Below are 21,010 nucleotides of genomic sequence, written 5' to 3' on the forward strand. Positions count from 1 at the left end.
ACCTCTCACTTCCGCTCGTCCAGAAGGTGGAGCTAGCCCTCTGTGGAACCAGGTTGCTGGTCTACCAGAGTCATATTGATTCAAACAGGAGAACAGACTTTGAAGGCAGCTAGGGTGTGTGTGAGTCTGTCCAATGTCCAATCACAAACCATTCCCTTGTTTTTACTTATTAACTCATTCTATCCCGTAAGCTTTAGTGACTGGCTTCCACTATCAGAATAAAGGCAAAATAAGCAAGTTGCAAAAGACACCCCACCACAATATCCCAGCACAATAGCATTTTTGTTCAAAGCTGTTTGTGAAAGGTCTTTTACTTTTCTTCGGATCAACGCAGTTTTAAATCATTGGATTTGGGAATTTGTGCAAAGAACAACTGATGCTGAGCAGCAATTGGGAAGATTTTGCCTTTTCCAAAGCATGAGGTCCTTCCTATCCAGGGTCATGGACTCTGAAAAGCATGCCAAGGTACATCATGGTACCTCAGCTGTAAGCCAATTTTTATGTAGAATTTTATATAAAAACAGATGTCAGCCTCGTTCCTGTCTCTGTCTCCAAGATAGATTACTGTCAAACAATGTTTCTAGGCTCAGAATCTGAAGGCGATGGCTAGAGTCTTGGACATGGTATCATGTTGGACATTAGGAAAGACTTACACATATTGGCATTAAACCATTCCAGTGCAGGTGGAAACATTGCCCTCCGCTGGGTTTCACTGATTGCATCAGCCAAAAAGGAAAGGCAGGAGGGAATTGAGAGCAGTTCCTTTTGCTTGTCTGATCCCTCATTTGTTTACAATTTATGTTGAGATATTAATTTAAAATTTACTGTCTTTTAATTTATAGCTCTTAAGTAAGATGAAGGAAAATGTCTAACTTATACAGAGAACAGTATTGTTTGCATTAAATTATTCCATTTTGTATACATTCTGTAGCTGGACTACATGAAAGATCTTAAGTTATGGCATTATTATCATTGTTATTTTATTTTATAATAATTATTGTCATTCTCATTTTCTGTGGATCAGAAGGTGTGGTTTACAGTGTAGCACAATGATTGTGTTTATCGCTAACCATGAATTACCGTGAATTTTTATGATTTTTATGAAGGAATGAAAATGAGACTGCCACTTGGGAGCTCTCCAGTATTCATCTTAGGTGCATTCCCTCATTTTCTGTGTGCAACAATCATCTGAGGATGTGTGCTCTGCCCTGGAGCCCAGTGGGCACATGGTGACTTTGACTTGATTGTGGAAGCTCCTGGGTGGGCAGATGACTGAGTGGATGGACAAATAGTTCAAAGGCTGTAATATTTCTCAAGTTTCTTAAGAAATAAAATCATGAGACTACACTAGAAGCAAAAAGAGAATTATTTAAAGCATGAGGTCCTTCCTGTCCAGGGTCATGGGCTCTGAAAAGCATGCCAAGGTACATCATGGTACCTCAGCTGTAAGCCAATTTTTATGTAGAATTTTATATAAAAACAGATGTCGGCCTCGTTCCTGTCTCTGTCTCCAAGATAGATTACTGTCAAACAATGTCTCTAGGCTCAGAATCTGAAGGCGATGGCTAGAGTCTTGGACACGGCATCGTGTTGGACATTAGGAAAGACTTACACATATTGGCATTAAACCATTTGGAAGCACAGACATAGAGAATTTCTCCATGGGGCCCATGGGTTAGAGAGTTCCAGGAACTGGTAGCATAGTTTGTCATCTTGTTCCTGCCAGATCCCACAAAAGGGAGTAGCAGAAAAACTGATATATATATATATTGATATATATATTGATATATATATATATTGATATATATATATATTGATATATATATATTGATATATATATAGTCATGACATAAAATACCTAGCTGTGATGTCATCCTGTAACAAGACTAAAGAAATTCTAGAAAGGCTTGGTCACTTGGCGGCTCTTAGGGCTGAAAAAGTACTCCCTTGAAGAGCCCTATTTTGCATCCTCTTTCTTCAGATCACATTACACTATGAATATCTCTGGATCATTACTTCTGGGAAAAGATAAGCTACAACTCTGTGTCCGCTTTATGCCCAACATAAAACACTGACACTTCAGCTGGTCTGGTTCTTGCCCACCCGTGGTGGCAAAAAACAAACATGACGGTCAATGTCTGTCTTATATCTCCCAGTCACCATCTTCCTAGGAAACCCCCACCTGACACCTCATATTATTAATAAATTTCCTGATTTCCCATCTTGACTGTCTGTCATGACAGTGCCATATACCTACCTGGGATAACTGTATGAGCATGTTAGGGTCATATACAGCATTGAATCTTCAGTCATTCATTGCATGGTCAGGAGTTTAATAAAGTTCCACATTAAACATTATGTTTATTTTTCAGTAGAAGTGACTAGGGGCTTCATAGAAGAACAGTGTCTTTGGGTCAAAAAGAGAACTGCCTTCTCTATCCCAGCCTTGCCCTTTATTGCCGGCCAGAGGTCCCAGGACAATTTTGAGTTGGTGTGTTTGAGAACTCTTCTGAAGAGCATTGAATCAAGAGCTCGGGAAATTTAAAAACGAATTCTTCAGTCCTGATGACTATGAACCTCACAGGACTGTGATTTTTAAGCTTCATTGTTGATGGAAAGTTTAACCCCCTTGGGATGAATGTCCACATTCATTTAGCATCTGTTTTTGACTGACTGCAAGATGATGCGTTTTAATTTGGATTGCAGATGGGCATTTGTTTCTGATTTCCATCTATTTCTAGATCATGTCTTCTGAATAACAATTCCTCTTCAAATTGCTTAGCAGATGTTGAGGTATTTTGGTTAAAAACAAGGCTGATGGAGTGCTGGCTGCGTAGGGCAAAGGGTGCATTTGGGGGTGTGGCACCAGGTACTGCAGGTTCCAGGCTCCACAGAACCTGAGGCTCGGCTGGGAAGGGCCCATGGCAGGTGAGCCCTCTTGTCATGCATACTTGTTTCTTACAAACTAAGGTTCACAGTCTACTCAGCTCTAGAACAGAAACATATAGGGTAAGCCGTCCTAGTCCCACTAGCATTTTGCAGCTACACATGTAAAGCTCTAGGAAGCTTTTCTCACGTTCCAGAAGGGGCAGGGGTTGGTAGCGGTATTAACCTTTAGCCTCCTTAGTGCCCTCTCACAGGAGGACACTGCCTGAGGCAGGTGCTAGGAGTGGAGCTAGGGAAAGATCATCTTATTGTCTTCAGGGAACCCCACTCCCCACCATTTCTCTTTTCTCAATGCTGGTAAAAGGTGTGCTTTCAAGGCTGCCCAGCCACATTTTGCTCCATCCCCCGCATGTTGAACCTTTGCACATTGACAGGCTTGTGGAAGTAGAGGCTAGTGCATAGCAGCGAGTGTCAGGGAAGATGCGCTTGGTTCAGTTACCTGAACGGCACTAATGAAGCTCTTTACAAGGCCTGGGAGTCCCAGGCTACCTGTTCAATGTTTTGTGCTTTGTCAGACCTTGCAAGCAAGCCCCTTTGTCAGGGTGGGTCAGATGTCCTTGAGCTGGACCACACCTGAAGAATTCTTGTCCTCACTGGCTGGTGGGCGGGACTCCTGAGAATGGTTTTAGTCCTGTAGAATCAGGAGTAGCCAGATGATGTTGAGCTGATGTCATTACTGCAAACTTCTCGCTCTTCCTGAAAAACTAAGAATGTGGAGTTTAAGGGGGGAAAAGAATTTTTTTTTTTAAATAAACCTGGTTGAAGAGTAATAAATAAATAAAAATAAATAAATAAATAAATTGCTTAGCAGAGAAACTGAGAAGCCTGCATCCACTTTGAAATTATAATAGGCTTTAAAGTTTAGATCTATTTGGAGGATGTGGGGAGCGCCTACTCGGAAAGTGAAGACGCTAGCTCTGTTGTAAGATGATCTGGAATGGCCTACTTGAAGTTCAGATATTTTAAAAGTTCAGTATCAACAAATCCATTCTTCAAGAATTAAGGATATTTTTAGTACTAGACATCCATTTCAGGGATTCTTTGTGCTAAATTTCCCTCTTGCCCTAAATAATGGATTTGATGGTTTGGGGTTTTCCTGGTACCAACCAATTTTAAAAGCCTGCCCACTGTGGAGCACTGACATCCTTTCAGTGTAAGTGCCTTCTTATTGATCAAGTAATTTACTCTTGTTCCCCCGTCCCCTTATGTCTCATTTGTTTCCCCTTAAAATGTTCCTGCTTGAAGTTTCTGGAACTGAATTCTCCAAAATGGAACATAACACTTGGAAACCTAGGAATTCCCGCTCTGCTCTGCAGTAGTGCGCTGTTATTTTGTTTTGCCACTAAGCCAGAAACCAAAATACCACCACCTACAATCTACACTCTGAACACCCAAGACCAACATTATTCACTGTTCAGAGCCTCTTACAACACAGCACGGGGAGCAACAACTACCACTTGTTAGAACGGCTGCGCAGGGAGAGATGTTTACCATCCCAGCTCTAAGCTCATAATTCGTTTCCTAACAGTGGTTTGAGATCTGGAGTTAGCCCCGACGGGAAAATGACAGGTCACACCAGTGTTCTCCTTATGGACCCCACCCTATGGCTCTCGGGGCAGCACCATCAGCAGGAAAAGGCCACCTGCCTCCACCCCTGGCCTTTGGGACTACAATTCCAATTGAATCATCTCCAATTGCTGACCAATGGAATTCCAAAATGTGTCTCTTCACTCACTTTATTTCATTGTGTTAAATAAGCATGTTCCTCCCTCACCTTCTATACACACTTAATATGTTAAATCCCAGTTACTAATGTATCAAAACAATGTGACATTCTTTTTAAGACCTTGACTTGTACTGTCAGTATGAATTTAGTGCCTTTCCGGGTCGCAAGATTTTCCTTCCTTGCAGATTTCATAGAATAAATGTCCTAGTATATTCACACCACCAATGTTACCAACAGACTAGCACACAAGAATCACATGAGTCTGTTTGTTTGCATGTTACAGTCAATAGTGCAAGCACCTATTCAAACTGAATGAACTAGACTGCTGAGTAGAGGACCCCTGTGGAAACTGGAACACTTCTCTGGGACAGGTGGCAGAAGAGGGGAGCTCTGCAATCACTTCTCTGAGAAGGAGGGTTACCCCAAAGAAGTTAGAGCTTTGACTAACTGTCACATGACCAGAGCATGATGGCAGGATTTCACATGATGGCAAGGCCACTGTAAGGAAACTCCTGGCCGAATCACAGACCTAGTCTCCAGCCACTTCACAGCACCAGGGAATGCTGGCTCCTGGCTGCTGCCCAGTGGCCAGGCAGGCAGGGTCCTCCAATGGTTGCCTGGAGGAGGGAACCCCAATCAGGGTCCCTTACTGACTATGTCACCCAGAGGGCTCTTCTGACTCCGGAAGTGGGAAGACTCACTTCGATTCTTTATTGCAATAATCTGAGTTCCCTATCAGTTTGGAGCAAGTTAACTTCTTTTTTGTGGTCAGATCTCAAAATGAACCCCCTCATCTGCTTCCCTGTGGTTGCAGCCCTGTTAGTTCCTCTACACCTTGTTGGTTTGATGCCAGCTCGCTTTGCACCAAACAATTGTACAGAATGGGAACAAGAGCGACTATCAAAGCAAATGCACGGGATTAAACAAAAAGTGTACTTCGCTGTTGTTTGGTCGTCTTTTCCTAAAGGTACTGGTTGTCTCCTGAGAGCCTTCACAAATCTCAGCATGTCAGAACGTGGGGAAAGGAGGACGTCACACGACTGGGTTTCCTGCAGCCAGGAAAAGCACCTGATGGCAAAGCCGGTCTCTGTGGCTCTTGTTGGACACATCACAGAAGGAAGAGGGCACCGCTGTTTTGTTATAGTCTCTTCTTGGTTATTCTGTCATAGCCTAGACAGGCGCTCTACTTCATCCCTCTGGTTTCCCTGCTGCCCACCTTATAGTTAGTGTTACTAGTTACCCCACTATCAAGTGAGCAGAGAGAGGGGAACGGTGAAAATGAGAATGTGGCTTCTAAAAAACAATGTTGGCAAAAGGCCCGAGACTGGAGAGCTGGAACACCGTTTTGGACTGATTCTGAGCCAATCCTGACTCCCACTGGCGAGGGAAATTGAAAGTTAGCAACATGTACAAACACATACCCCAGAGCATTTATAGCCTTTATTTGGGAGCTTGCTTTGCCTGTAAACTCACAGCCGATAAGGCACATTGTTGCAGATCATGGGGGAGGAGGGAGCGAGGGTCCTGGTAAAGGACAAAGTGGGACAGCGTCCTGGTCCTCCCTCCCTCCCCGACTCCAGGAGCAAAAAGCCACAGGTTTCCAAGTCCAGGTGGCATCCTCTTCGCCCCCACCCTTGTTATCAAGCTTCTTTTAAAGCAACACATCTTTAAAAATTAAGTTCTTCTGTTTTTGTTTTGTGTATAATCTTTATCATACGAGTCCAAAAAACAATGCTTGGGAATTCATTCTCAAGAATTCATGTAGAACAGGTGGCCTAGATGAAAGCCCTGGCAAGATTCTTGGCCAACCCAAATCCAAAACCCAGCAGGCCGTGCACAAGCGCACCATTCTGGTGAGAAGTGATGAGTTACTCCTGTCAGGTACAGGGCCCAGAGCTGGTCAGTTCAGGAGCCAAGCTCCTTCTGTCCTTGGAAGAATGAAACCAGGGCTGTGCCAATGCAGTACTGCTGCGCTAGGAAGCAACGACAGCTGCAGACAATCCAAACACACACAGAAACCCCAAACCAAGTTTTCCTCTTAGAATTAAGATAAAATATCATTATTCCTCAGTTATTCTTGGCAAATGACAAATTGAGAAACATTCAGAGGGCAGTATCTGGGGGTACTGCACCCATTCTCCTAGCAGGAGGGAGAAGGGGTTCCCACACAGAAAGCACAGATTAGAAAATGTACTGATGGTCATTTGGTTCAGGGGAGTCGAGGGCCCTGCGCTGTCCGGAGGGATGCGAGTTTCTCCAGCACGTATCCATGGCATACAGAGTGTGCTCAATTCATATTTAATCATCTGTCTGCAACCAGCTTACTTGTCAGGCCACGCAACCAAGAGGAAACCTGACATACATGGCAACCTCAGGGTGTCTGAACACAAAGCGCATCGCAGAAATCACTGTGCACTTGAACTGTACACAGACGTTCTAAGCAGCTTCTTTCCCTTGGTTTATGGAAGAGGTAGGTTATCCGCAAAAAAGAACAGAAGGAACACCTGTCACTACAGCCTATCACTTTGCAAAAGAGGCACTCTGGACAAGGACAGTCGGCATCCTCTCCTGAGGCAGCTCTGGGCTTGGCAAGAGGCAAATAAATACAACAGACTACCCTGAGCTCCCTGTTACTCGATAAAATATAAACAGGGTTTTCTGAGCAGCTATCCAGTTCACAGAGTGTCCTGCTGAACCAGGGCTGCTTTGAGAACCTGCTGTAACTCACCTTCTACAGCACAGTGTCCTTCATGACGAGACACTGCACCCGGATGAATACTGTCCAAGCCACCCGTTGAGGGTAATTAAAAAACAAGGAGGGGCTGTACAGGACCGCACCCATGACACACAGAAGCAGTAGAGTCCAGGGACGCACAACCAAAACAATCCAGATCACATGGCCTTTCTGCTGTTTAGATGACTGGCATTGCTTGTTTCGTTCAAATGCAGGTCTTTCTGACTGAACTTTTTTATGAGGGTTCCAGGAACTAAGGCCACCAGAGCGATGGCCAGCAGCTTAAAGACAGTTTCCCAGGAGAAAAGAGCATCCAGAGAGGTAAGGGTGGACAGGATGGAGCCTGTCTGCACACAGATGAAGTTGTAGGGGATCAAACCTGGAAGAAGAAAAGGAAAAAGAAGAACATTAACCGTTCAGAAATGTCACCACGAATTCACAGCTCTTAAGTCCTAAACATATTACTCTCTCCCTTCTTTTCCACTTTCTCCCTCTTTTCTTCACTTCCCACACACACCTGCCTTATTTAACAAAAGGACTTCAGATGGTTTACAAAAATACATACACTACAATAAGATTAAACAGATGTTAACAGGAAAAACACAATGAGTGATGAATAAAATAAGGGAGTAGAGTTAGGACAAAAATGCATAAGGATCACCCACTTGCTAGAGGTGGGCCCCAAATTTGGTTCTGAGCAGCCAAGAGCCAAGTAAGGAGAAGCACCAGCATGATGAGACCTACAGTACACATCACATAAAAACCACCGTGTTCTCTTCATGGTCTACACTGTTTCTAAGGAGTCATCAAGTTCATTGGACCCCAAAAGTCTGGGTGGTGGCTCGACAGGCTGGTGACAACAATCTCCTGGAGAAGTGAACAAAAACATATCCTAAGGGTTCCACCCCAGAGATGCTGGTGACCTGGGTCTAAGAGAGCATCAGGAGCCTGCAGTTTAAAAGCCTCTCCACTCTGATTGGCTTGGGACCCCCTGATGATCCAGCCCTCTCCCACAGCTGATCACAGACCTCAAGATCACAGACCACTCAAGGTTGCACAGCTTGTCAGAGGGGAGACTGGGGCTCTGGTCTCCAGAGTCCTTCTGACCTTTGTGCCACCTGGGTAATTAGAGGCTGCTAACCGAGGCACTGAGGCACTTTGTCTGAAAGCTGATATGACCAGAATTAACTGTGGTTGATTTTGCTTCATTTTAAGACCTCAATTTCTCTCAAGAATCCCCTATTAATAGCAGCTGCTCAACCACAGATTTGTTTTGTTTGACCTAGAAGCCCTGAGTATTCTTCCCATCCACACTCTAAAGAAGGTTTAAGCGAGGCAATCCTTGCCTTAGGCTTAAAGAAAATGGTTTATTTCCAGGAGAAAATAAGTCACTGACTTAATAGGGTGTTAGCACTTTAGCATTCTGATAAAGGTGGTCCACGGCCTACACATTGAGAAACACTGCTCTCGCCCCTCACCTGGCCATGGGGCCCAAGGAGGCGAAGCAGCCTGCTGAAGGTCACACAGCTGTCAGGAGGCAGGAAGGAACTCCAGTGGTACCTGCTCTTCCTAAGGCACATCTTAATTAAACAGGGGCCAAAGCCAGACAGGAAGTCCGCTGCTCTTGTTCCTTTTTTCTGCCCACATACCTTCCTTCCAACCCTGCTCCTCCTGCTAGTATTTCCTGAGCACCTGCATGGGCCAAGTCATGTGCTTTATACATTATCCTCTAACCCAATGTCTTGCACAGTGCTTGGCACACCATAGGCACTAAATACAGTTGTAGGATGAACAGTCCAATTTTTTCTGAAAGTCTTTTTCTGAGGTTTCTTGTTCAAGCCTGAGTAGATTTGAAATCAGGATTTTAGTGAACACCTGAAGACGCTCTTCATGGGCCTCAGATGCAGATGCAGGCACAACTCTGAAGACTCACTCACTCCAAAAGCTTCTTACCGATAAGCACAGAGAAGAAGAACTGCCCAATGGGGATGTTCAGAATCGGGGCCGAGAGGTTCAAGAACCAGTTTGGTGTCATGGGGAAAAGTCTCAAAAACAGTAAGAAAAAAAACAAGCTGTTTCTGTTCTCCTCCACCTGTAGCCAAAGAAGACAAGGCCATTAGGAAGCAGAAAGCATTTCCAGATGTTGAAAATCTGTTGGTGCCAGGCACTGTTCTAGATACTTTATATATTCTGCCCCCAAACCTCCCAACAACCCCCTGAGTAGAGACTGTTTTCCTTGTTTTTAAAACAGAGGTACCTGAGGCTCAGAGAAGTCAGGAATTTGCCTCAAGTCCCAGAGCTGCTAATGATGGAGCTGGGATTTGATCCCAGGTCCGTGCCTCTTGGAGACACCAAAAGAACCCCTAGGACTCCCAGAAGCAGGCAGAGGAACACGGCGGGAAATCCCTGCCCCTCACCCCCGCCCCCAGGTCCCTGAGGTGACTATGGGAACCCAGCACTCAGACATACCCCTGCCCCTTACCTTGCCCTGCAGCAGGGCCACTTTATCAGGAAAGTAGGAGACCACCAGTTGTTTGCCAAACATACTGGAAAGCAGGTAGCAGCACGTGGCACCCACCGAAGTCAACACACAGCACAGCAGAAGCCCCAGCCATGGCCCGAACAAAGCACCGGCTAAAACGTTCTGCAAAGAAAACCAATCCTCAGCCACCAGCACATCTGGCAGCTACCAGTCCTGGAGGTCGAGTCGTGAGTTCCCTCCACCCTTCTGGCCCAAACCCAACTCCCATTTTAAAGAAGTGAGTGAAAAGTGATCAAAGAGCTGAGAACTACAACCCTGGCTTTGTGCTCTTCACCTTTAAACCAGGGATGAGGATTAAGACCTCAGAGGGCAGGAAGAATTAAAGGACAAAACAGGAGTATACAGCACCCAGCCTGCCGTGTACATCCTGCAAACACGGATGCTCCGAGAGGGCAGAATCGAAACTCATACATTATTTTTACCCCTTTATATGAACACAAATAATGGATTTTTTCCTCAGTAAGACCACACAAGCTATATAAAATGTCTTGTTTCTACGTGGTATGCTAATACTTGACGGGAGGGGGGTTGGGGGTGGGGGTGGGGGCAGTTCATGTTAACCAGAGATCTAGGTGACACTCAAAAAAGTCTTAGATTAACAAAAATGATAAAGTGAGCTGATACTTCCTAAATGTAATTTGGCTGGTTAACATCATCCTGCCAAATGTGGGGTTCAAGACAGAAAGTAAAAGGGGCCTGGCTGGCATAGCTCAGTGATTGAGCATTGACCTGTGAGCCAGGAGATCAGGGTTCTATTCTCAATCAGGGCACACGCCCAGGTGGCTCGATCTCCAGTAGGGGGCATGCAAGAGGCAGCCAATTGACGATTCTCTCATCATTGATGTTTCTATCTCTCTCCCTCTCCCTTCCTCTCTGAAATCAATAAAAATATATATTTTTTAAAAAGTAAAAGGGGAATGTGGAAGTGAGGAGGTGAGGGTCTACTGAGCACGTACATGTGTTAAGTGCTTGACTACATGTCTTATTTAATCCTCACTATGACCTTGTGTCATATGCTATCCTTACCCCATTCTATGGGTGAGAGATTAAGTATCGTGCCCAAGATCACACTAGGCACAGACGAGATCCAGGTGGCAGCTGGCTCTTTGCCCTAATGAGGGAGCAGCTCCAGAGGGAAGGCAGGTACCCAAACTCCACATACCTCCCCCGCCTCTCTTGGCATGGACACATTTGCTTTTCTTCCAGTTTCCAACGAAGAAACTGCTTAAGCAGACCCAGCCTAAGCCTGTAGTAGTGAAGAGGCTGGGGCAGGAGAGAGAGAAGCAGGCTGTTCTGCTCCATCACTCAATCATTCAACAAGTGCTTGAGTGCCACTGCGTGCCAGGCCCCATCACCACGCCAGCCACTCTACACCTACTCTTCCCACGCAACAACCCTACGGGTTATGTCGCGTATCCTGTTTTATAGACAAGGACACAGGGCAGGGAGGTTAAATGGCTTGCCCAAGGCTGCATAGCTGGGATTCAAACCAACCCCATGCCTATATATATAAAATGCTGCTGGGAGGAGAGCACAAGTCTTCTGTATAAACTGAGATGGCAACTGATGAGAAGCATCCAATAGCCGGAGAACGAGCTCGGGTCTAAGACTGTGGCTGGAAAATCAGAATGACTTGTTCTCTCCACATCTGAGAAACTTCCCGGTCCTCCATAGCCTAACATCACCACAAACAACTTGCATTTGTTCATTAAACACTTACGAAGACACCTCCCCGTGTCAGGCAAAGGAATACAAGTGCTGAGAATAAGAAACAGGTCCTATCCTCAAGGAACTCAGGAACTCACAGACAAAAAAACAGATTGGGGGTGGGGAGAGTGGCCTCAATCAGAGGGACTTGGGCCCCCCGAAAACAGATTGTTTTTTGAAAAGTCAAAAGCAGTGCCAAAATGCAGAACATCCTGGGGGCTGTGAGGAGGAAGAGTTGACCCAGCCCAGGGTACATCTGTATGTCTCCCAAGGACAGTGCGCCATGGCTCTTGATGCCTCCGAAACAAAGGCAGCAAACCTGAGGGGAAAGGCAGGCCCTGGAGCTGAGCAGAAGCAGGTGCAGCTCCCCGCCCTTCCCCCTCCTCGCCTGTCCCCTTGGACAGTAACGTAACTTCTCCCCACATGATGAGGCTGTTGGGAGCATTAAATAAGGTCATGCAGGTAGAACAACTAGGACACTGCCCGCCACAGGAGAAGCCGTCCAAACAGGGTAGTCGCGGTAGTCTGTCCTCTGAACTGCGTGATTTGCAGCCTAAGGACCCCCCCACAGAGACAGGAGGAGGCTTCCTGACACGCACAGGAGGACGGGGCACTGACCAGGAAGCTGGAGCCGGGGATGGCAAAGCACTGTTTGTAGAGGTAGGCACTGCAGAAGAGCAGGAACACGTAGGCCTGGTGCTCCCTCCGGTAGTCTCGAAGCACCTCGGAGAGCTCCCGCAGCTCAGCCAAGTCGGAGGGGAACCACAGGGACCTGGGGATTTGGAAAAGCAGATGGAAACCTGAGTCCAGATCAGCCCAGGACCTATGAAAGTTACTCAGTGTGTCGTCTTATAAATGTGCTCATCTTCTGGTCTGCTGAGAATATACACATGCTGGGAGCTCCAGATGGTGGGTGCCCTGATACAACACAGCAGAGCAGACAGAAGAGCCCTGGTGTGGAAGCAAGGGAGATGGGGTAGCACCTGAACGCTGCTACTGTCCAGCTGTGTGATCTTTATCTGGAAAGGAGGCTCAGTGTGTTGGATAATCACTAAGTTCCCTTTCACCTCTCAGGTTTTACGGTCTATTCTCAAGAAGTAAATGGATAAATTTCCAGGCGAAGACGAAACGTCCTAAAATGCCTTCCTTTCAAGGAGCATCCCCTCCCCCCACAAACTTTAGGCCAAGGACAAGTCAATCTTCCCACTGCTCCTGAGTTACTAGTTAAAAGGACTGTTTTATCAGACAGTAACACGCCAACTAAAGATTCCCTGGGAACGTCTATTTGTCCGGCACCATAAACATAACCTTCTTGATGATACGTCAGCCTGGAAACCAATCCTTTCAAAGAGCCTGCCTTTTCACCCCGATCTTTATCTGGTCCTGGGTGCACTCTGAGTCCTGTACAAGGGTTACAGAGTAAAGGCTACTTTGCGGCTGCCACCTGAGCAACCCTTGAATCCATCCGTGATCAATTATTAGCAAACCCTCCTCGTCCTCAGCAAAATGTTTCTCTTAGCACATCTGACACCCACAGCAAAGCCCTCTCAGCTAGAGCAAAAGGGTGCAGTAACTGAAAACAACTGTCCTAATATTCAAATACCAGGAACATCCTACACGAAAGGCTGTGCCAGGCGTACGCCCATGAAATTTACAAACAGCAGCTCTTCGCGCAAACCAGCCCGGCCGGTATCACACCGCCTCCTGCCTCGTCCAGGCGGCAGTGAGACACGGAAAGGCAGAGACCGTCAGGAAGAGGGAGGGCCCGATCATCAATCCCTGAATAACTTAAAGTCCACGTTTCGGCTGAAGGCCGAATGCCTTCCAGTCCCCAGGGTGGACCTAAGTGAGGTGGGAGGCTGAGAGCAGTCGTGAAGGGGCTGCGGGTGCAAACGGGTGAGGGTCGGCTGCGCACGGGGGTGAGGGCTGAGCCTGGGAACGCGAACGGCAGGCGAGGCCACGGCGTGAAGAGAGGCGCGAGCGGGCTCCGCCGGGGAAAGCGCCGCGTTTCTCTCCGCAAGTCGCCAGCCCGCGGCACCGGCGCGGCCCGCAGCGCGCAGGTCCCAGCCGCCGGCCTGCCCGAGACCAGACCCCTATCGCCTGTGCTGGAACCCCAAATCCCGGCCCCGTCGCCCCCGACCCGAGAACTCGAGTCTCAGATTCCCAGACTCCATCCCCGAAACTGTCTCGCTTCCTCTGACCCCAACCCCGGTCCCCGCCACGCACCTGCCTTCAGCGTCCTCGGCGGAGCCCCGTGTCGGCGCGCGGGGCAGCTGTGTCGACAGCAAGTACAAGGCGAAGGTGCAGCCGACGAAGACCAGGAGCAGGCGGAGCAGGGGGCGCATCTCGGCGCCCGCACCCGGACCCGCCGGCTGCGAGGAGCCTGGAGGCAGCGCCTGCACCGCGCCGCGCGCAGCCGGAGCCCGGGGACCGCGTTCGCCGACGGACCGAGGCGGGGCCCGCGCCAAGCCCCGCCCCCAGGCCGAGGGCCCGCCCCCAGGCTGAGGCCCCGGCCCCAGGCCCCGCCCCTGGCCCTGGGCCGAGATTCCAGCGGAAGCCTAGCTTCTAACCTAGCCCCTCTCCGCCCGTCTGCCCCTCTTTCCTCTCTTGACACGTTTATCTCTGTCTCTGTCTCCGCTTATTTGTAGGCTCTCTGCCAGGGCTGGGGGTTCAGAGGTGAATCACGAGCCCTGCCCACAGCGAGCTTGCAGTCTAGGGGTCAAGACAGAACGTCCACAATTAGCGGTAACACAGGCTAATGCAGCCAGGTGGAAGCAGGGGCTCCGGTGAGAAGGTCCCAGTGACCACGGAAATGATCAGAATTACCTTTTATTGATGCCTGCTATCATCCTCACACCAAGGTTGGTATTTTTGTCTTTATTTAACAGACGAAAACTGAATCTCAGGATTGGCATCCCCCCCAAAGAAAGTCCGGATTAGAATCCAAGTCAGTGTGGGTCCTAAACTAGTGGCCCTATGCTGCGTGGATGAGGAGGTGGGGCTTCAATGTACCTTAAAAGTTGAGCAAGATTTCCACATCAGACAAAGAGAGAGAGAGAGGTGGGGGCACAAGTAAGGCACCAGGGTCCGGGTTCAGTGAAGTCTAAGGTGTATGAAAAATGAGGGAGAAGTTAGGGACAAACTGGAAAGCATTGAAAGGCAGGCAGGCTAAGAAATTGTGTGTGATTTTTTTTTAATATTGTACATGGTGAGGCACCAGCAGAAGTGGTTCAGCAAGAGGATGATTCCGTCCCTGTGTTAGGATTCGAATACATTGAGGTGATAGTTGCAGCTGTCCTGATGATAAAGGATGCAGGCCTGAGCCAGGACCACAGCAGTGGGGATGAAGGAAGGAAGGGAGATGGACAGGCTGGGAGTTGAGTTGGTAGAGCATATGACTGATTAAATGGAGCAGGGGCAGAGAGGATTCCAGAATGTCTCAAGCCTGAACAGAAAAAAATATCCTTGTCTTATCACCCAAAGCACCTTTTTGGCCAAATAGGGAGCACCTGTCAGAATTCAAAATGTACGAAGTCCTTGCAATTCTGCATCCAGGAATTTAACCTGTAGATATTCCCCTCAATAGACAAACATGTATGTTCAAAGGTATTCTTCTCAGCTGTGCTTTGATATGAAGAGACTGGGAACAACCTAAATGTCCCTCAGTTGGGGACCAGCTAGGTTAACTGTGGTATATTCACACATGCAACAGTAGGTAGCTTCCTAAAAGAGGGAGGCGACTCTATATATCCTGACACAGTTCAGTCGTCAGATAGGGAAGTTGCAGTGTTAGAGCATATTCTGACTCATTTGCGAGAAGAAAATACAAGGATATACTTTATCTTTTCAAAATACTAAAGCATGTATGAATGAAATGATTTAATGTCTTGGATTTGCATCAAAATAATGGAATGGGCCTTTTGGCTAGAACCACCATCTTCCAATAATTTCCAAAATGACCAATACAAAGGGAAAGAGGAGAGGCACCAGCTATACACTAGACGTTCTCTAGGCCTTTTAGAAAACATGGAGTTGTTTCTTTGGCCACATACATCTGAATCTACAAGAAACGTGATATTGTAGACTTCAAGGGATATCTACAAATGTTCCCTTGGCAAAACTGGGTGAGTCTACAATGTTACCCAGCATGCGGTGGGCATTGTTGTAGACAAACAAGGGCAAGATTCTTGCCAAGAGAATGGATGAATGTGTTGAGCATATTAAGCACTCTAACAGCTGATAGTTTCCTGAAACGTGTGAAGGTAAATGATCAGAAAAAGAAGGAAGCCAAAGAGAAAGGTACTTGGGTTCAACTGAAGGGCCAGCCTGCTCCACCCAGAGGAGCTCACTGTGAGAACCAGAGGAAAGGAGCCCAAGCCGCTGGCCCCCACTCCCTGTGAATCCATGGCACGATTTTATATCTATATATACACTGAGGGGCCAGATTATTGTGACCACCCCATCAGTACTTCACTGACACTTCCAAAAATAATGAATATTGAACACTTCCTAAGCAAATACTCTCAAGGTTTTATTATTATTATTATTTGCGTAACTAATTCACTTCATTGTACTGATGGGGTGGTCATAATAATCTGGCCGGTCATAATAATCTGGCCACTCAGTATATATATATATATACACTCTGTACTTTTAAAAAAAATGATGCTTCTCTTAATTGAGAAGTGTCGTGTCCCCTCCCCAAAAGAAATATTTAAAGAAAACTTTGTGTCCTAAAAAAACAATGGGATGGGAGTTCAGTGGGTAGGGATATAAATAAACAAGACTGTCCACTGAATTGATAATTGTGGAAGCTGGATGATCAGCACGTGGAGGTGGATTTTATACCATTTTCTCTATATCTGTATGTTTGTGAAATTTTCCATTTTAAAAAATGGGGCAAATGGTCTCAGCCCTCCATTCTCATTTGTCCCTTTAAACCCTCCATTCCAGCTGAGCATGCACCATGTTAGTTCATGCCTCTGACAATACCCTTCCTTCAATCTGGCAGTCTTCTCTGCCTGAAAAATTCCTACTCTCATCAACAGCCAGGGCAATTGTCACTTCCACTGAGAAGCCTCCTCCCACTCCTACAGTCAGGAAAGATTGTCCCTTCTCGATGCTTGGGGCTCCTTCTCTGTGAAGGGTCTCTATTTCTATTATTGCAAATACTATGCTCCAGTGTCATTATTCATCTCCCCGGCAGACAGTAAACATTTCCACAAATGAGACAATAACTCATCAATCTTTTGTCTGATCTGGCCCTTAGCCCTCTGCTTGGCTTAGAACTGGCACTTAATAAATATTTGTTCAATTAAGAGGTAGGGTCTAGCAAGGAAATGACTAGTTGTTTGATTTGGTATATGTTGATTTTGAGAAGTCTGAGGAATATAGGAGAGAAAGTGAATGAGAAACTAGTGTTACTGAGCCTCTGTTAGAAGTATGCTGGGGCAAGGAACAGAGTAGGGAACAGAAGGCAAGGCTCCTACTCTTAAGGACTTTACTTTCCTTTGGTTGGGGGAGAGCATGGAGAAAGATGTAATTATAGAACACTAGAGACCCAGTACATAAAATTCGTACACAGGTAGGGTCGCTAGCAGCTGCTGGCTGCTGGCCGGGGCGCTCCCTTACCCCGGCTGCCTGCAGCTGCTAGCCGTGCCCCTGGTCGAACTCCTGGTCAAACTCCTGCTCAAACTCCCGGTCGAGGGGACACTTTGCATATTAGACTTTTATTATATAGGATGGTAAGTGCCATGGAGGAAATGGACATGGCAAAGCTTATTCCACTCCAGAGAAGTATCATGAGCCCACTTACGGATAAGTAGATGAGCAGGTGTTCCGATGAAGTCACTTTGCAAAGTCCACAGTTGTGAGTGCTGAACAGGACTCACACCCTGGGCTGCCCCCTCCAAAGCCCATGCACTTTCCTCTGCCCTGTGCTGCCTCTCAGCAAGCAGGTGAAAATTCGGCGCTCAGACTGAACATTCAAATTTGATGCCATCTGTCTCTAGAGGAGAGTTTAAATGGGGGGGGGGGGAGTAAGGGCAGCTGACATTCATTGAGTACCTAATAATACACTCACGACCTCACAGTAAGCATTTTACACACAAGAATGTATTTATTCCATATAACAACTCTCATGAAGCAGGACTCTTAACAGCCCCCACTTTACAGTCCAGGAAATGGAAGCTTAGGAATAGTTGACAGAGATCACACACCAGCAAACACAGAGTCTAGTCTCTTACCCTCCATTATTTTGTGAGAGAGAAGACTGAGATCAGAAGCCAGGTTAGGAAATAGCGGAACCAGTGAAAGAACCAGACAGTTCATTCAAGGATGTTGGATGAGAAATGGAGGTGGGGAGGAGATGTGTCCTGAGAGCCCAAGAAAGACTGTTAGAAAAGGGACCTGTGCTCAGTGTCAGAGCCCATGGAAAAATCCAGCAAGGAGACCTGAAGGTTGTGGGATTCAGCCAACATGAGGTGGTAAAGAACCTTTGACAGAGCTATTTTGGGAAATGCAAACCTAACTCCCTACAGGGTCACTACCCAAGCCTCTGCTTGCCTTTCCTTATGTACCCCGCCCCACAAAGACTCCTGTCCGTATTCTTCGTACTCAACTTCTCGGTTTGGGGAAGCCCTGGACTGTGCTCCCCATTCCCAATCTGCCGGGGTCCAACCCCAGCGGGTCCAGGGGTCCCCAAAGGTGTGGACGGAGTCGGCGAAGAAGGAATGACACGGAGACAGCGTTCAGTTGATCAGCAGCCTAGCCAGGATCTCTAGCCAAGTTCTCGTCTTGATCTCCAGAGAGGCTCTGCTTAGGATATCCAGCCAGGTTCTGTCCAGGTTCTCCAGGCAGGTCCAGTCACCAGGTTCTAGTCAGGCTCTCCTGCCAATCTCCGCAGTCAGGTTCAGTCCAGGATCCCCTGCCATGCTCTCTTGCCAGGCTCCGCCTCCAGGCTCCGAGGCCAGTCCCTGTCCAGGATCCTCCGGCATGCTCTCGCCAGCGAAGTTCTTCTGTCCCTAGAGAACGTTCTGTGTAGGTTCTGTGCCTAGGCTCTGTCTCTCTTGGTCCTGTCTTCCAAGCCCTGTGTCCTTAGTTCTGTGTTCTGAGTTCTGAGTGTTTCTGTCTTGTTACAACTGTATTTATACCAGTTGATTCTAATCCTGTCAATTTCTATTACAAAGGTTAGGGCGTTTCTTATCTCCATTCCATGCTTATGTAGCTTAAGCATGCTTGTTTGTAGTTAAATTGATTAACTACCCGCCTGGCACTTAGTTAAGGAGTTTCATCCCCTCCCTAACTTCAGGGGAAAATCCCTACCTGGGGATTCAACCTTTCTCAGAGGTGACCTTGGTTAAAACACAGCACCAAGAAGGTGAGCAAACATATTAAGAACCGTATGGTATATATGCCAGGTCCCTTGAAACAGCAAGGATGGACCGGCTCCCGGCACCAATCCACCTCCACTCTGATCTCAGTCTCCCCATTTCTCCTGGCCCCAACCCAGCCGTGGGCAAACTACGGCCCACGGGCCGGATCCGGCCCGTTTGAAATGAATAAAACTAAAAAAAAAAAAAAGACTGTACCCTTTTATGTAATGATGTTTGCTTTGAATTTATATTAGTTCACACAAGCACTCCATCCATGCTTTTGTTCCGGCCCTCCGGTCCAGTTTAAGAACCCATTGTGGCCCTCGAGTCAAAAAGTTTGCCCACCCCTGCCTCAACCCAACCTCTACAGAGCCAACCCTTACCAGCCAGTGCACCACCTGTAGGCTGTACCAGCCTCCATCAAGGCCATTCACTCATAGCACATGCCCAGGCTTCCCGGCAAAGGACAGCTGTATCCCACACCAGGGACAGGTGCTGGACTGGGAAGCAGGTGGGTACCTAATACTTCCCTAATGGCTCAGGGAAGTGGGAGGGAAGAAAAGGCAAGAGGCTCCAGTGAGAGTGAATTCGCCAGTCACTTACCATGGCTCTTTGTCAATACCACTCAACCTTGGCTTCATCAGCTCTGCACCAAACACTTGAAAGAAGCAGCTCTGACGACCACATGATTTTGCTTCCCCACCCACTCCAGCCATAACTGATTGGAACAGGATGGTCACCTTCTCCAAGAGAAGCCTGAACGTGGAATCAGGACACCTAATGAGTGGCTGAAGACCCAGTGGTCCAGGGACCCCGGTGGTCTAACTGCCCTGTGGAGGCAGCTGAGCTGAGGCAGTGAGACTCCTGGCTGAGCACGAGGGTTAATAAAGGCCCGTGAACAGGCTGCCCCCATCCCTGCCCTTGCCGTGGTCTGATGGTTCAGCTCTTCCTGGGTTTCTACAAGCTGTCTCTTTAAGAAAACCTGTGTTGTATCAGTGGGTTTCTGTTGCTGGCATCCCTAATCTCCTTGGCCAAGATAGATTTTTGTAGGACTGAGAGCGCAGGGCAGGAGTCCGAAGGCGGGAGGGTCTGAGTTTAGGGTTTCGTAAATAACAGTTACGTGTGTCGATGTCTAAGTCAGAGTGGAGGTGACCTCCTTCAAGTCCTTGGGTTGAGTCCACTCCATTCTGTTCAACACACATTTCATGAGCACCTGCCCTGTGCCTGACGTGGTGCTAGCTAGAGGCTAGGGCGGCCAAGACAAACAAGCAGCAGCTGCTCTTGTGACGCTCACAGTCTCGGAGTGGGCACAGACATGGAAACATGCTGCAGTACGACATAATGAAAGCAGCAATGGAAGCACACGCAAAGTCGGTGGCAAGTGGGGTGGTGGAACGGCATCATGGAAAAACAAGCAAGGGGGTCTCTGAACCACGGTTTGGAGTTATCCAGGAAGGCTGGAGAGTCCTGGAGCAAAACTCCCAGGCTTCAGGATAGGTGGGCATGCCGAAGAATGGTGTCGGGGCACTTGGAAGGTTCAAAGAGGAGTGCGGGGGGAAGCCAACCTCTCTTTTTGCCCAGGGCGCCTGGGAAGTGAGCTATGGGCCCCCAGAGATAATGGAGACAATAACAACAAATTGTGTGTTGGCAGGGGAAGGGGGGGAGAAGTCAATTGAAAGGAAGGGTGGGTGCCTCCAGGGAAGTGGACTCTGGCTGGGGGAGGGGAGGCCTTTACTTATAACTAAACATGGTTCCAGAAAGCTCACAAGATAGTGGAGAGTGTTCATTTAATAAACAGTGTATTTCCTGAGTGCAGGCACCACGCTATGTACACAGCTCCTGCCCTGCAGAGCAGTCTAGTGGAGAAAATAGATATTAAATAGTCATACAAATAAATGTACAAAAATACAACTTAAAAAGGTGCTATGAAGGAGAAGTTCAGTGAGCTGTATGGGAAACAAGGTCCGAGAAGACTCCCCCTG

The 21,010-nt window shown here is 47.5% G+C and overlaps 2 protein-coding genes across 4 annotated transcripts in view; both read right to left on the reverse strand.

Moving 5' to 3' along the window:
* Positions 1–3,399: 3,399 nt before the first annotated feature.
* TMEM41A (transmembrane protein 41A) lies at positions 3,400–14,113 on the reverse strand. 3 transcript variants are annotated; one of them, XR_009451821.1, is made up of 7 exons: positions 13,882–14,113; positions 12,274–12,427; positions 9,889–10,050; positions 9,360–9,498; positions 7,401–7,785; positions 5,609–6,049; positions 3,400–3,650 (listed from the first exon to the last, which is right to left on the reverse strand). XR_009451821.1 is itself a non-coding variant. In XM_059687292.1 (5 exons), the coding sequence occupies exons 1-5, from the start codon at positions 13,998–14,000 to the stop codon at positions 7,565–7,567; spliced, it is 795 nt and encodes a 264-aa protein (XP_059543275.1). In that variant the 5' UTR covers positions 14,001–14,113; the 3' UTR covers positions 6,098–7,564. The 3 variants fall into 3 exon arrangements, 1 of the variants encoding a protein (XP_059543275.1); XR_009451820.1 differs by lacking the exon at positions 5,609–6,049; XM_059687292.1 differs by lacking the exons at positions 3,400–3,650; positions 5,609–6,049 and having other exon boundaries at positions 6,098–7,785.
* The window catches only part of LIPH (lipase H), a 52,067-nt gene continuing 43,345 nt past the window's right edge, over positions 12,289–21,010 (reverse strand). The window contains exon 11 of the transcript XR_009451819.1: positions 12,289–12,427. The gene's annotated coding sequence lies outside the window, so the exon portion shown is untranslated. The remainder of the gene's footprint in view (positions 12,428–21,010) is intronic.

Source organism: Myotis daubentonii, chromosome 3 (assembly GCF_963259705.1).
Source record: "Myotis daubentonii chromosome 3, mMyoDau2.1, whole genome shotgun sequence".
NCBI lineage: Eukaryota > Metazoa > Chordata > Mammalia > Chiroptera > Vespertilionidae > Myotis > Myotis daubentonii.

Coding starts and splice junctions, on each gene's coding strand:
- TMEM41A (XM_059687292.1), bottom strand. CDS start 14,000: ATGCGCCCCCTGCTCCGCCTGCTCCTGGTCTTCGTCGGCTGCACCTTC. Junction 9,499..9,888: donor TGGCCCTGCTGCAGGGCAAG/GTAAGGGGCAGG, acceptor CTTTGGCTACAG/GTGGAGGAGAACAGAAACAG. Junction 7,786..9,359: donor CTTCTTCTCTGTGCTTATCG/GTAAGAAGCTTT, acceptor TTCTTCTTCCAG/GTTTGATCCCCTACAACTTC.